The sequence below is a fragment of the Leiobunum rupestre genome, chromosome 4 (assembly GCF_980474605.1).
Source record: "Leiobunum rupestre chromosome 4, qqLeiRupe1.1.hap1, whole genome shotgun sequence".
Lineage (NCBI taxonomy): Eukaryota > Metazoa > Arthropoda > Arachnida > Opiliones > Sclerosomatidae > Leiobunum > Leiobunum rupestre.
The window spans coordinates 46,840,828-46,853,696 of record NC_143387.1 but is presented as its reverse complement, the minus strand read 5'-3'; the positions used below and the strand labels follow the sequence as shown (position 1 = coordinate 46,853,696).

The window sequence follows — 12,869 nt, the reverse complement described above, 5'->3', positions numbered from 1 at the left end:
AAAAATACTGAAAGTACGCTTCCGGTACTAGCTATCGAGCATTTTAAAGCTAGGCTAAGTAGCGGACGATATAAAATTTAACGGGTTTTCAAAGTAGAAAATATCTGTTTGAAAGCAGATTTTAAAGGGCAACGCAAGCTCTGTGGCAAAATAAATAAAAAGTAACGTGCTTCTTAACCCCCTACACCCCCCTCAGTACTGGCGAGACCACGCAGAGTTTACCGTAAATTTCGCACTTTGCATACATATTCACACAAATGCCAGCTCACTTGCGTTGCCCTTTAACTATTTTTACCCGCTACTAGCGAGCGTGAAAGTATCTTAAAGGCCCAAACACACATACGGTTCGCAAGCGATTTCGCCTGCGAATTTTCGCGTACGCGCCCATGCGCCATGACTTGCATTCTATTTAAGTTACGCGACGCGATTTGCCAGCGAAATTTCGCGCGCGAAGGCTATGTGTGCATCCGCCTTTAATCGATAAATTTTGAGCTGCGATGCGATGTACACATGCACCTGATGGAATATGCATCGAGCCAAAGATAATTTAAACTCGTACCCTAGATTCGAATACTGAGAGCTTTCCCATTGACGGTATTGTTACGAAGCGTTTACCCTTTTCCGGCACGTGACCTCAGAAAAATCGGGCTCCATCTGTTGCGGCACGGCCAACTTCGATCACGCGCTATATAGCGCGGCAGCGCGTGATCGAAGTTGGAAGATAATTTAAACTCGTACCCTAGATTCGAAATCACTCTCTCGCGCGTTGCCGATAGCGTTTACCCACTTCCCGCCCGAACTCAAAAAATATTCGCTCCATGGTTTGCGCCTTACCGCAACCACGGCCAACTTCGATCACGCTATATAATGCGGCAGCGCCTGATCGAAGTTGGCCGTGCCGCAACCGATGGAGCCCGATTTTTCTGAGGTCACGTGCCGGAAAAGGGTAAACGCTTCGTAACAAAACCGTCAATGGGAAAGCTCTCAGTATTCGAATCTAGGGTACGAGTTTAAATTATCTTTGATAGTACACTGTTATAATTATAGGACTCCGAAAATTTTGTGGCAAAATTATAGATTTTTCCTATAATTATAGGACGTCTGGCAACGCTGCCCGTTAGTAGGTGGTTTTTTTTCGCCTGTTCTGGGTTTTTTGAGTAGGTTAAAAAGTGTAGCCATATGACGTAATTTTACTTCAATTCTGTCTTGACGAAAAAAACGAGTTGGAGTAAGAAGGGAGTAGTTAAATGTTATTTATGAAAATCTTGCCCGTCATATTTTCGTGAAACGAAATTTAAGCAGACGACCAAGCTAGATTACTCCCTCTACACCTTTCGAGGAGGAGTAAAAAGTGTAACCTTTTAGAGTTCTGGAACAAGCGAACCAAATTCTGGACAGGGTAAATCTTACCCCGAGAACAGGCGAATAAATCGTCTTAGGGTAAAAAGTTTACACTTTTCAATTTTCGCGGAAATTCCCGCCATCTCAAGTTCGGGAGTCTCACAACTCTCACTTGTGCGCAGCTCGTATGATAGCTGGTATTTTCTCTCTCCAAAAGCCGACACTTTCACACGTGGGAAATCAGGGAGTATTAGGCTTAACCCAGTTTTCGTCTGGGAACGGTCTACGGAGCGGTTATTATTTCGTGATGGCTAGTAATGTTACCAGTAGTAAGCCAAAATTATTTATATTATTATTGTAAAACTAAACATTATTAAATACTAAAGCTCATCAAAATGAGAATAATTTCAAATTATATTGGGCTATTGCAATGTACTCGTTCTACGAGTTCATTTACCGCGAGAAAGTTGCATTTCAACAAAGGCTTGGTTAGGCAGAGCTTCCCAAACCTTTCATATCAACGGTATATGTACAGATTTTTTTTCTTAACTCGAAATAATGAACCGACAATTGCTGTATCGTGGCAAAAATAAATTTTTGATCGTCCACTTGACCCGTGGTACACAGGCGTACATAATATCAAGTTACTTTAATTTATCTTATGTTTACTTTTATGGAAACGATTCATACTAGACACCCTTTTCATATTAATTTAATACTCAAACCATGGAGGAAGGATCCAGGTCAAAATTATAATAAACATTTTTCATATAACTAAAAATGCTTTTTTCCCACTAAAAACAATTAATTTTGATTTTGAGGTCGTGTTATAAACATATCAACGATTTTCTAAAATCTTAAAAAACCAACAAGGAAATATTCTTACGGAGTAATCTAATTTTTAAACTGCAGTGGCTGGTTTTAGACGGCATTTAATTTACTCGTATCACAATAGCTTTAATTGTGGGCCGGTTAAAATCTTTCTCAATGGTCAAATAACTTAGGGGACGTCGGACTCTGTCACGCCGTGGTTACTTTACAGATGTTTGCACAACCATATTACTTCTCCGATACATTTTTGTCAGAGGATTACGTCGCGCAACATTCTAAATGTTACATTAACGTACTTTTCAATAATAAAGGTACCAATATTCAACGAAAAACTCCAAAAGAGACGCTTTGTTTAAAGTAAATGGATTTTAAAATTTAAATAATTAATTATGGGAAAATAACGTCTTGGGCATGCTCACTAATCTCACCTAGAGTGCGGTGGAATCCATACCTACAGAGAACATAAGAATCTTTAGTATTATAGCTCACATAGATCATGGAAAAAGCACATTGTCGGATAGACTTTTAGAATTTACTGGTAAAATTAATTTTTATTCGTTGTACGATTAGTATTCCAGAAGTGTATAATATATCTTTTATATTTAAAAACGAAACTGTATGCCGTAGTAAGTAAACCCTAGCGTTAGTTTTTTTTGGACTTCATGAGATCCCCCACTCCTCATTGGGATCCTACTTTAGTGGGCCCTAGGCTTAAGCCTAGTCAGCCCGAGGGGCTAACAGTGGCGGCGTAACGGGGGGAGGGGGTGACCAGTTACTGGACCCCTTCCCAAAAAAATCGGGTGGGGACCAGGCAAATGTCCCCCCCCCAAAAGTTTTTTTTTAAGTAATAGGTGTTACAAATCACTAAATGATTTATGCGTTGAAATTTGGAAATACGCTTGAACTTTAGCCTATTGGACTATTATTAGATTAAATGCATATCACGCTTAAAATACAACCAGCTTTCATCCATTTGGAAATATATATATCGCGGGTATGTCCCACCCCCCCCAAATATGAACCTTCCGCCGCCACTGGGGGCCAACCAGATGCCCGGTGTGCCAATTACACGTACTCAACACTGATACAGGTACAAACTCTAAAGATTACGCGTAATCTCATTAGTACAGTCAAAGGTTGCTCTAAGATGGTTTGAACAATGGTTGAGTTTGAGAAAAGTGTGACCGCGAAAATGCCGCAAGAGATATATTATAATCTTCTGGTATTCCCTACTGTTACATGTATGAAATTGGCCAACCTCTTTTTTTCAGGTACCATATCAAAAAGTGATAAAAACGAACAAGTTCTTGATAAGCTTCAAGTTGAACGCGAAAGGGGTATAACCGTTAAAGCCCAAACTGTATCCATGCTCTACACTTGCAATAATGAAACGTACTTACTGAACCTCATCGATACACCAGTTAATTAAATTTTTTTTTGTATCTTTGTTTTCAATAGGACGATACCGCCTTTCGAAACCGTGACCAACTACTCCCGCAGTTTCTATTCAATTTATATCCTCTGTTTTCGTGAATTCTCCGCCTACATGGAGAAGGAGCCTGTTATCGTATCGAAGTTCTTTAAACCCCTACCGGGCGAAAGGGGCGTGGTTTTTTTGTTATTGCTAGCCCCTTACGCTTTATGTAAACTGCGGGAAATTTGGTTGCCATTTTGAAAAGTGGTTAAGGTCTATTATAAGAATCCAATGAAAATAGGGTCACGTAGATTTTAGTTACGAGGTTTCCAGATCTCTCTGCGCTTGTCAAGGAGCAATATTATTAGTCGACGCTAACCAAGTGAGCTATTCAAAAAGTAGCAGCGTGCCAGCGTTCTAAATCAATTGTATTTGCAGGGTGTCCAAGCCCAAACTGTCGCCAATTTCAATTTAGCCCTATGCAGCGATCTCGTAATTATTCCAGTTCTAAATAAAATTGATTTGAAAAATGCCAAACCAGAACAAGCAGCCAGTCAAATGAATAAGTTGTTTGAGATTGACACCAAAGACGTTATCAAAGTCTCGGCGAAATTAGGCATTGGCATTGAGGAACTATTGCAAGCTATAATCACAAAAATTCCACCGTAAGTTAACACTATAACATGGGGATCTCGAACTAGTGTCCTTACCGCGAATAGCAAATTAGGTACTTAATTCGGTGACCTTTGTAGCTCTTACATGTTTGAAATTTTCGCTTTTAGCCCATCTGGCGATTTAGCAAAGCCTTTTCGGGGATTGCTGTTCGATTCGTGGTTTGACAAACACAGAGGCGTAATTGGAATGATAGTCATCGTTGACGGAAAAGTTAAAATTGGTGATGAAATAACCGCGAGCAGTACTGGACAAAGCTACGTGGTTCGAGATCTGGGCGTCTTAAGCCCCGAAGAAATTCTCACGTCTGAGCTGTGAGTAAGTAGTTCTTAAAATACCTATTCCTACGGGCGAGTTGCACGATAAGTTTAATGAAACCGTTATTTTACTTAATCTAAATACTCGCAATATTAAATTTGGTATTAACCTTTTGGTTAATGACTTTTTCGTAGTTATTAACTTCATCCGTGCCAATACAGTTTCGTATACCGTTGTGTTGAGAAGTATTTATAATTAAATGTTCGTATTTTATCTTAGAAAAGTTGGACAAACTGGCTTTTTTTCGGCGAATATTAGGAGTTCGTCGGAAGCAAAAATTGGCGAAACTTTCCATCATAAGGGTATTACAGTTGAAACGTTACCAAGTATCCCATCTGCAAAACCAATGGTAATTGAAATAAGATTTAAGCGCGAGATGCACTCTGAACTTGGTGACAGTGATCTAGTTCAATTATAACGCTCGCCACATGAAATTCTGTTCTCCCTTTAGTGTTTTCACAATTGAAAATTACTATCAAAGAATCAGAAACATTGTTTTGTCATATAATTTATTTCCTAAGCTCAATGCGTCTGTTATATAGGTATACGCCGGAATATATCCCGCGGATCAATCCAAACTTGTTGAGCTACGTGGCTCGATGGAAAAATTGACATTAAACGACTCCAGTGTTGAAGTTAGTACGTGCTCCAGGTTAGCTCGAGCTATATAAAGTTTTATTCTAGCCTGTAGATAAAAACGCTCCTAAACATTTATAGTCCCGCATTGGGTCAAGGCTGGAGACTTGGTTTCTTAGGGTTATTACACATGGAAGTCTTTTGCCAGAGGCTTGATCAAGAATTTGATGCCCAAGTTGTAGTTACGGCACCCAATGTTCCATACAAAGGTAATTATCGTTTTTTTACGGTGGTTAAATAAAGACTATGAGGGGGGAGGCGGTTCTCGTACACTAGTGCTAACCTTCACCAAAGTTTTTACCAAAGTTTGCTCATAACCATTAGAGTGTATCATCGGGTATGGAAACCAACTTAGTATTGGGCCCTCGGAGGGACCACGTTTTGTTTTCGCACATAAAAATCTACTGGCATTTTATAGTTAACAAAAAAAGAATGCGCTAGAGATAATGAATATATTGTGGTGATTTTTGGAGATTATACTAATCCCACTCGCAGTCTTTCCTATATGCTCCACTCCTTAAAAGCAATTAAATCTCATTGGTACCCGAAAATTTACGTCATCCCACGCGGTTAAACATACCCGGGTGACGTTTTTTTCCCCCTCCCCTGACGCGATAAAATTGACCCTAGGTTAAGCCGAGATTTTGGAAATACGGGGCACTTTTTACATTCGATGTAGTTGAAGCCCCGCCTGTTTCTCCGATCGTACGTAAAGTTCTTAGATATATCAATTGTATACATGTATAGTTTTATGGCTCAATTCATTTACGTTCGATTTGGGTCCAGCTCCTGGAAACCACTTTTGATCCATTTCCAGCGATCCCATGATACTGAATTAGGAACCTACCCCTTTATTTATTTGTGTCCCTTAGCTTTAGCACTTTTGATTCTAACGGTTTTTTTTAAGTATTATCGTATTTTCTTAGCTTACAAATTGAATGAGAAACTCTTTTAACAGCTAAATTAAAAAGTACAAAGATGGCCAAAGTACGTGGCTCAACCGAGTTAATTATAACTAATCCTTTAGAGGTACAGATGTATTATGTATTGTTCGTAATCCACTTTGTAATAACTGTAAATTTATAATAACAGTTTCCTGAAAAACAGTATGTTGAGGAATATTTTGAGCCGATGGTTTTGGCAACTATCATAACTCCAGATACTTACTTGGGCGCTGTTACCAGTTTGTGCTTGGTAAGCGAATTTTGAAGTCGAAATCTGAGCAGAAACATGAAATTAATTTCCGAAATGGTTTGCAGGATAGGAGAGGAGAACAAAAGCACTCCGAAAATATTGATAACGATAACTTGATGCTCCAATATAAATTTCCTTTGAACGAAGTCATAGTGGACTTTTTTGATGAGCTGAAATCGATAACTTCGGGATATGCCAGTTTCGATTATGAGGATAATGGATACGAACCTAGCGAATTAGTCAAAGTAAATTAAATTTTTGATTTTGCCTTACGCCGCGAGACGCACTCTGAATTGAATTACATATTCATTTTCAATTTAAAATCTCGCTATATAAAATGTCTACTTTTCCCTTTTTGGCATTAATGTTCTAGTTAAATGCTTCATCATAAAGTACGACACAATTTATTACAAAGGATATTTCCAGATTATAATAGATTGTTGACCTTGATGGTTTTCATAGAAACTGGCGTGGTTTACAGGCAAGAGTATTCGCTCGCAACGTGATTTTACGATGAAGAACATAACCAATCTTTCAAAATCTTCAATATGAGAACTATTCCGGGTTTTGAAATTCATTTTCCGAGTGAATGTCTTACATATTTTTACCGCGGCGCGGCTTCGTAGTTACGACAGGTAGCGAATGAATTTGAAAAAAATGCGCCACGGTTTACATTTAACGGTAGTGTAAATCCCACCAGTTTCTCCCAATTTCATTACGATGGCAATGGAACCGTAGATAATCCAAGTGTATACTTATATAGTCTCCTGCTAATACGGTGTGTTACTTGATAGCTCTGCGAAAGTATGGCGGAAACTTTCAATAATTTTGGTTCAGTTGACCAAATTACAATTTTTGTCCCATTTTCTACACGAGTGTAGTACGCCTATTTTGAAGCTCTTTGAGCTGTATTATTGCTGATTATTCTAATTATTAAGTGCTAATTCTATTTTCCAGTTAAATATATTACTAAATAGCATCGTTGTAGAGGAATTGACATTAATTGTTCATGCCTTGAGAGCCGTTCAAATTGGTCGTTCTATTTGTCTGAAATTGAAAGACACACTGCCAATGCAGCTGTATCACGTTTCTATTCAAGCGGCTGTTGGCGCCAAAATTGTGGCCAGGGAGAATATGAAAGCTATGAGAAAAAATGTTTTGGCCAAATGTGTGAGTATTGAAAAACATTTAATTAGGCCCATGCTGGGAAAACTCTTATTACGCGGCTGGGAAAATGTTTATTACGCGGTAACCCTGGGAATGGTTTTCAACTTGGGCCACGACTCGCAACGTGCAGGAAAGGTAATTTACGGCCCTAAAAATCTGGGTTGGCGTTGGAGATGTTCAATCGCATTTGGAATCTGTAAATGTATACACTTGGAATGCTGAATGATCACTATGGTTACCCTGATGAAATGGACGTATTCGGATATTTGCTCGTGTCGGCGGCGAGCCAGTGATTTTGAAAATATTGGTAAAGTCTTACATTCTACGTAGTTTACAGAGCCACCGAATCGTTGGAATTACGAAAGTAGTGGCAATGGATCCTTTAACAAGTGTATACATAATCTCATGGTCGCGCTACTTTATGAGTGTTCAGTGAGTCGAATATATTTACGCATGCAGTAAAGCCCAACTGAGAGGTACAGTCTGTCTGAAAAGTTTGTTCGTCCTATAATTTAAAAATTTAAATGGGAATAATTTATTTTCTAGAAATGCTAGTAACAAAGTTCCTAGCTTGTTGAAAAGAACGGAAAAAGCCCTACAATACACATATTTTGACATAAGGAAACGTATAGGTTTTTACCTATTTTCGTCTAAACTTTCCAAAATTTGGAATAGTAACTTTTTTTGCCGCTTAGAAATTTGATTTTTAATTGTGACTTTCATATTCCTCTTGGTCGATTTAAATAGGAAAAGTGTTTGAATTTTTAAATTTCAACCAATAGTTCGCGAGCTACGGCCTTTTAAATATAAGGAGAGAATACGCATTTAACTAATTGGCGTAGCACGCAATACTAACATATCAAGAAGGTTGTTTCGGCGTCGCACTTTTATTCATCGACTTCTTGATATGTTAGTATTGAGTGCCGCGCCAATTAGTTAAATGCGTATTATCTCCTAATATTTAAAAGGCCGTAGCTCGCGAACTATTGTTTGAAATTTAAAAATTCAAATACTTCCTATTTAAATCGACCCAGAGGAATATGAAAATCACAATTAAAAATCAAATTTCTAAGCGGCAAAAAAAGTTACTATTCCACATTTTGGAAAGTTTCGACGAAAATAGGTCAAAACCTATACATTTCCTTATGTCAAAATATGTGTATTGTAGGGCTTTTTCTGTTCTTTTCAACAAGCTAGGAACTTTGTTACTAGAATTTCTAGAAAATAAATTATCCCCATTTAAATTTTAGGACGAACAAATTTTTCAGACAGACTGTACGTCAGTTAACATTTAAGGAATGGATTCCTCAGAGATGAGACGGTGTTTAAAGTTGAATTCTGGGCTTTATTTCCATCTATACGCTGAATACCACACGAATTAATTTGCCCTATTTTTCCCAAACTGTAACATTTAGAAACGTAAGTGCTCTTGTCTTTTTAACATTTAGTACGGAGGAGACGTAACACGGAAAATGAAGTTGTTGCGTAGACAAGCAGAAGGCAAAAAGAAAATGAGGCTGATTGGCAACGTGGAAGTTCCAAGAGACGCGTTTATTAAAATATTAAAGAAATAAATTAGTTATCTAAACAATGTGATATAACTTTATTGTTTACAACCTTTTTACTGTTACAAACAAAAGGAGAACAATCACAGTGAATTACTAAGTATCCTTGGCAGCAGAATTGCGAGAGTATTATAATCCCCGGAATGACGGTAATTGGACCCACTAGCGCTGATAGGAAACCTAAAGCTGAATTTCAAGTACAAAATTGTCAGTCGTACTTGCGGCGACAATTTAAATTAATCCGGTATTCGAAGAAGGGCGTTAGCGTGAATTATCATTCGGTTACATTTTGGTTAATCTGTACTTTCAAAGGAGTTATAACGGGTTTGTTATAGGTAACAAATCAAAATATTGTTACGTTAATTATAATTTATATTGTAATATCGCAATTAAGTTGCCTTGGAATGAAATTAAGGAAAATATTTATTATCATTGCAAAAACTTTCGAAAGCTTCGAATTCCTTCTTGGAACGTTGTGTGTTTTTCAATTCCTAGAGACAACAATCTCTCTCTGGAGAGTTGGCAATTGTGAGGCCGTGTCGTCGCGTTCGTCGGTTGGGCTTCGGGTTTGATGTGATCCATTGGTAGTCCAAACACCGTTGACATTGATTTGACCATACCGAATTTTGTCAAACCTTCGGACCCACACCATTGATAAATTCCGACAGTGTCCTCTGGATTCTGAAATGAGTTTGGTTCAAGTGAGGCACTTCAAATTTAATACGATTTGACGGGGCTCCCCCCAATATTAGAAATCCCTAGAGTACCCTATTTCGAGAACTATGTGGGATATTAGTGAAATGACAGGTAAGTGTTGCCTAAAAAATTGGTACATTTTTAAACAAGTTAGCTTTTGGTGTAATTTACTTCAAATTGAGATTTTAAGAAAAACTTGGTTTCCAGATTTAGGTGGGAGCCCTTGTCTAAGAGTCGCACGCGGACCGTGAGAGGGCAAATATTACTTCGTCAGTTTGCGGTCCGCGAGTAAGAACTTGAGCGTTTATGATACCTCGATTTTCTTTTCAAGTAACTGAACAACGATGGAAGAGATATCATTTGCGTGCGACGGATAACGGATTTCGTAAACCGACACATTGTGCGTTTGAGTAGTGTCCAAGAGATTTTTTAGCAGTAACGATACGGCGCTTTCTCCGATGTACTCCTCGTCGCCATATAGAACGGGAATCCTTAGAATACACGAATCTGTGAATTTTACCCGTGTTTACACAAAGAGTAGAAAGTTGTTTTAAAGTTAAAAAATAATACTTGTGTTGATTTTTAGTATAATTCTTTCCGCTTCGGCCTTCAATTGTCCGTATTTGTTCACTGGACTGGGTGGGTCTTCCTCGTTATAAGGCGGTTTCTTTCCATCAAAAACATAATCAGTGCTAATGAAGAGTAGCGGTATCCCCTTTTTCGCTATAAATAAATGCAATTTACCCAATTTAAGAGAAAATTTGATTTTACCCTTGAAAACAATACCAGTTATTTCTGCCAGAGCTTTACTACTAGCCACGTTTAATTGATAACTTTTGTCAAATTCCTTTTCTACTTTGTCGGGAAAGCGTTGAGCGGCGGCGTGAACCACGAACGACGGCTGCACAAAATGTCCAGTATTAAAGGCCGATCTGAGGCGGCGACAGCGAGATCGAGTTACCTGAAAGTTGTGGATGATTCCTTCGACTTCCGCGTTGTTATTTAAATCTACTTGTACCAAACCATCTCTCGCGCGAGAAAACGCTAGACCCAGCACTTTCCAGTTGTTGTCATTGAAATATTTAATCATGTGGCGCCCTAAGAGCCCCGAGGCCCCCGTAATCAGCACTCTTTTTTCAAACCCCATATTATCTAGCGGTAAACCGTTTAACTATACGGGCCAAGGCTTACGCGAAAAATATTTTTAAACGCGCAGCGACGCTGTAGACTTGCACTAGCAACGTTCTCAAACACTTTCGATGGAAATATGCGTGTTTTAATTATATTAATCATATAATTACATCAGCTACGCGAGGATTGAATTTACACAGTAACAAGCGTACGAAACCGGCGAGCTGCGACTAGTGACCTAACTGCCAGACGGCTTTAAATCGGCTTCACTTCGGCTACCTCCCCCCTCCCCCACGCTGTTTTTCATTTTTTATCGGGCGCGGGCCGGAGAAAGAGTTTACCTCACCGTTTTCAGCAAACCCCTGCTATTGAAGCACTATACTGTAATATTTTAATATTATTAGCAAACGTTTTGTTGAAATTAAAAATATGGGGATTTTTCTAGAATTTACCGTAATCCAATTTAGAGAATTCTAGGTAGGAAACTCTTGTTAGCTGATAGAGAAAGTCAGGTAAGTCCAAAAACCACTATTTTAAAACAAATGAGTTGCTTATTTTATATACTTTGAGCAGGGTGCTTTGAGTAATATTAATAATAACAATCGAATAATTGAACTAACACGCGAGGATTATAATTTCGAATTTCTTTCCGTTTTACTTAACTTTTACTTTCGGGTAGCGATATGTAACGCGGATGGACGTTACTATGTGGAGCTTATTTTCAAAGTATATTTTTGAACTTTAGCCTTGGTGTTATCAAATTATCTTAAATGGGGGCATTGGCTGACAAGAAATTAGGCTTTAGCCTAAATATATCGTACTGTAACGTGATAAAGTTTGTCTCGTTAATTTTAAAGAAAGCTTTTAAATGAGAAGCCGGGCTATAAAATAAGCCTTTGCGTTATTATTTTTCGAGTTTATTGCCTTGGGTTTTTTTTACGCGTATACAAGTTGACTAGAATGAATGTTAAGAATTTCCATTTCACGTAGGTTTTAGCTATGGTTAGTTTTTATAACGATCCCGGTCCCGACACTGGCTGGAGTTGGATGATTGCCGTCGCCTGCTTTCTCGTCAATTTTTGCGTTAACGGATTGCTTAGATCGCAAGGAGTTCTCTACTTGGCTACCATCTCTTATTTCGGTATTACCCGCGAATCCGCTTCATGGCCTTTCAGTTTATGCATCGCAACAGCATGTTTTTCGGGTAAGACTTTTTGATTTATCTCCGAAATGCAAGAATTAGAAAAAAAAACTTTATTATTATAAATCTTGTTATTTTATACCCAAATTTCTTCTGGTAGTACAATGAATAAAATAGTGGTCTGACAATTTATGACGAGACGTTATGTTGGATTATAATAAGCAGTGTGTACGCGGGTTACTGAACTCGACATCTTCTGGCTCTAAAAATAATTTCCATGCGTCACAATATTCCAGTATAACTTGGCGCCAGTTTTGAATTGTGTTTAATGTGTAAATCAGGGTCAAGGCTTTCTTAACCATAAATGATGACGTTTACGATATAGTTCTTGGGGCTGCGTTAAGTTAACTAGCTTCTCTAAAGGAGGTCATCGCCTACCGAAAATATTATTTCCATCAGGACAACAACAACAGTCCTACCAACAGTGTTACCTACACACCCAGCAGTTTAATAAATAACACAGCTAATGTGTTAGTCAGAACCCGCGAACCCTGTTCTTATAAACCACGGTAGGCAAACTAAATTCGTGCCCAGTGATATCTGCCTTGGTGACATTGTACATAGTGCCACCTTTGCCAATATGCGACCTGATTAGCCTAACCTAAACAATTTTGAGGCTGATATGGGAAATTAGAGGCTGATTTGATTTTTTTAAGGGGCGAAAAGCAAAATTTTCGAATATGAGGGGGACGATTTTATGTTA

The 12,869-nt window shown here is 38.4% G+C and overlaps 3 protein-coding genes across 4 annotated transcripts in view; 2 read left to right on the top strand and 1 right to left on the bottom strand.

Moving 5' to 3' along the window:
* The first annotated feature begins 1,451 nt into the window (after positions 1-1,451).
* On the top strand, positions 1,452-9,164 carry waw (Translation factor waclaw). Of its 2 annotated transcripts, none has more exons than XM_090172569.1 (15): positions 1,452-1,670; positions 2,484-2,529; positions 2,605-2,710; positions 3,444-3,592; positions 3,888-3,968; positions 4,025-4,251; positions 4,369-4,572; positions 4,796-4,925; positions 5,119-5,228; positions 5,294-5,421; positions 6,171-6,241; positions 6,305-6,406; positions 6,472-6,651; positions 7,364-7,576; positions 9,022-9,164. In XM_090172569.1, the coding sequence occupies exons 4-15, from the start codon at positions 3,539-3,541 to the stop codon at positions 9,145-9,147; spliced, it is 1,626 nt and encodes a 541-aa protein (XP_090028695.1). In that variant the 5' UTR covers positions 1,452-1,670; positions 2,484-2,529; positions 2,605-2,710; positions 3,444-3,538; the 3' UTR covers positions 9,148-9,164. The 2 variants fall into 2 exon arrangements, with proteins under 2 accessions (XP_090028695.1, XP_090028693.1); XM_090172567.1 differs by lacking the exon at positions 1,452-1,670 and adding an exon at positions 1,682-1,864.
* LOC149948011 (methionine adenosyltransferase 2 subunit beta-like) lies at positions 9,154-11,320 on the bottom strand. The gene is made up of 5 exons (XM_090172574.1): positions 10,796-11,320; positions 10,621-10,735; positions 10,405-10,557; positions 10,148-10,341; positions 9,154-9,819 (listed from the first exon to the last, which is right to left on the bottom strand). Exons 1-5 carry the CDS (start codon positions 10,979-10,981, stop codon positions 9,568-9,570), a joined length of 900 nt encoding a protein of 299 aa, XP_090028700.1. The 5' UTR covers positions 10,982-11,320; the 3' UTR covers positions 9,154-9,567.
* Positions 11,321-11,537: 217 nt separating this feature from the next.
* The window catches only part of LOC149948010 (monocarboxylate transporter 12-B-like), a 7,712-nt gene continuing 6,380 nt past the window's right edge, over positions 11,538-12,869 (top strand). The window contains exons 1-2 of the mRNA XM_090172573.1: positions 11,538-11,691; positions 11,956-12,169. Coding sequence (XP_090028699.1) covers positions 11,965-12,169 — 205 coding nt within the window. The 5' untranslated portion in view covers positions 11,538-11,691; positions 11,956-11,964. The remainder of the gene's footprint in view (positions 11,692-11,955; positions 12,170-12,869) is intronic.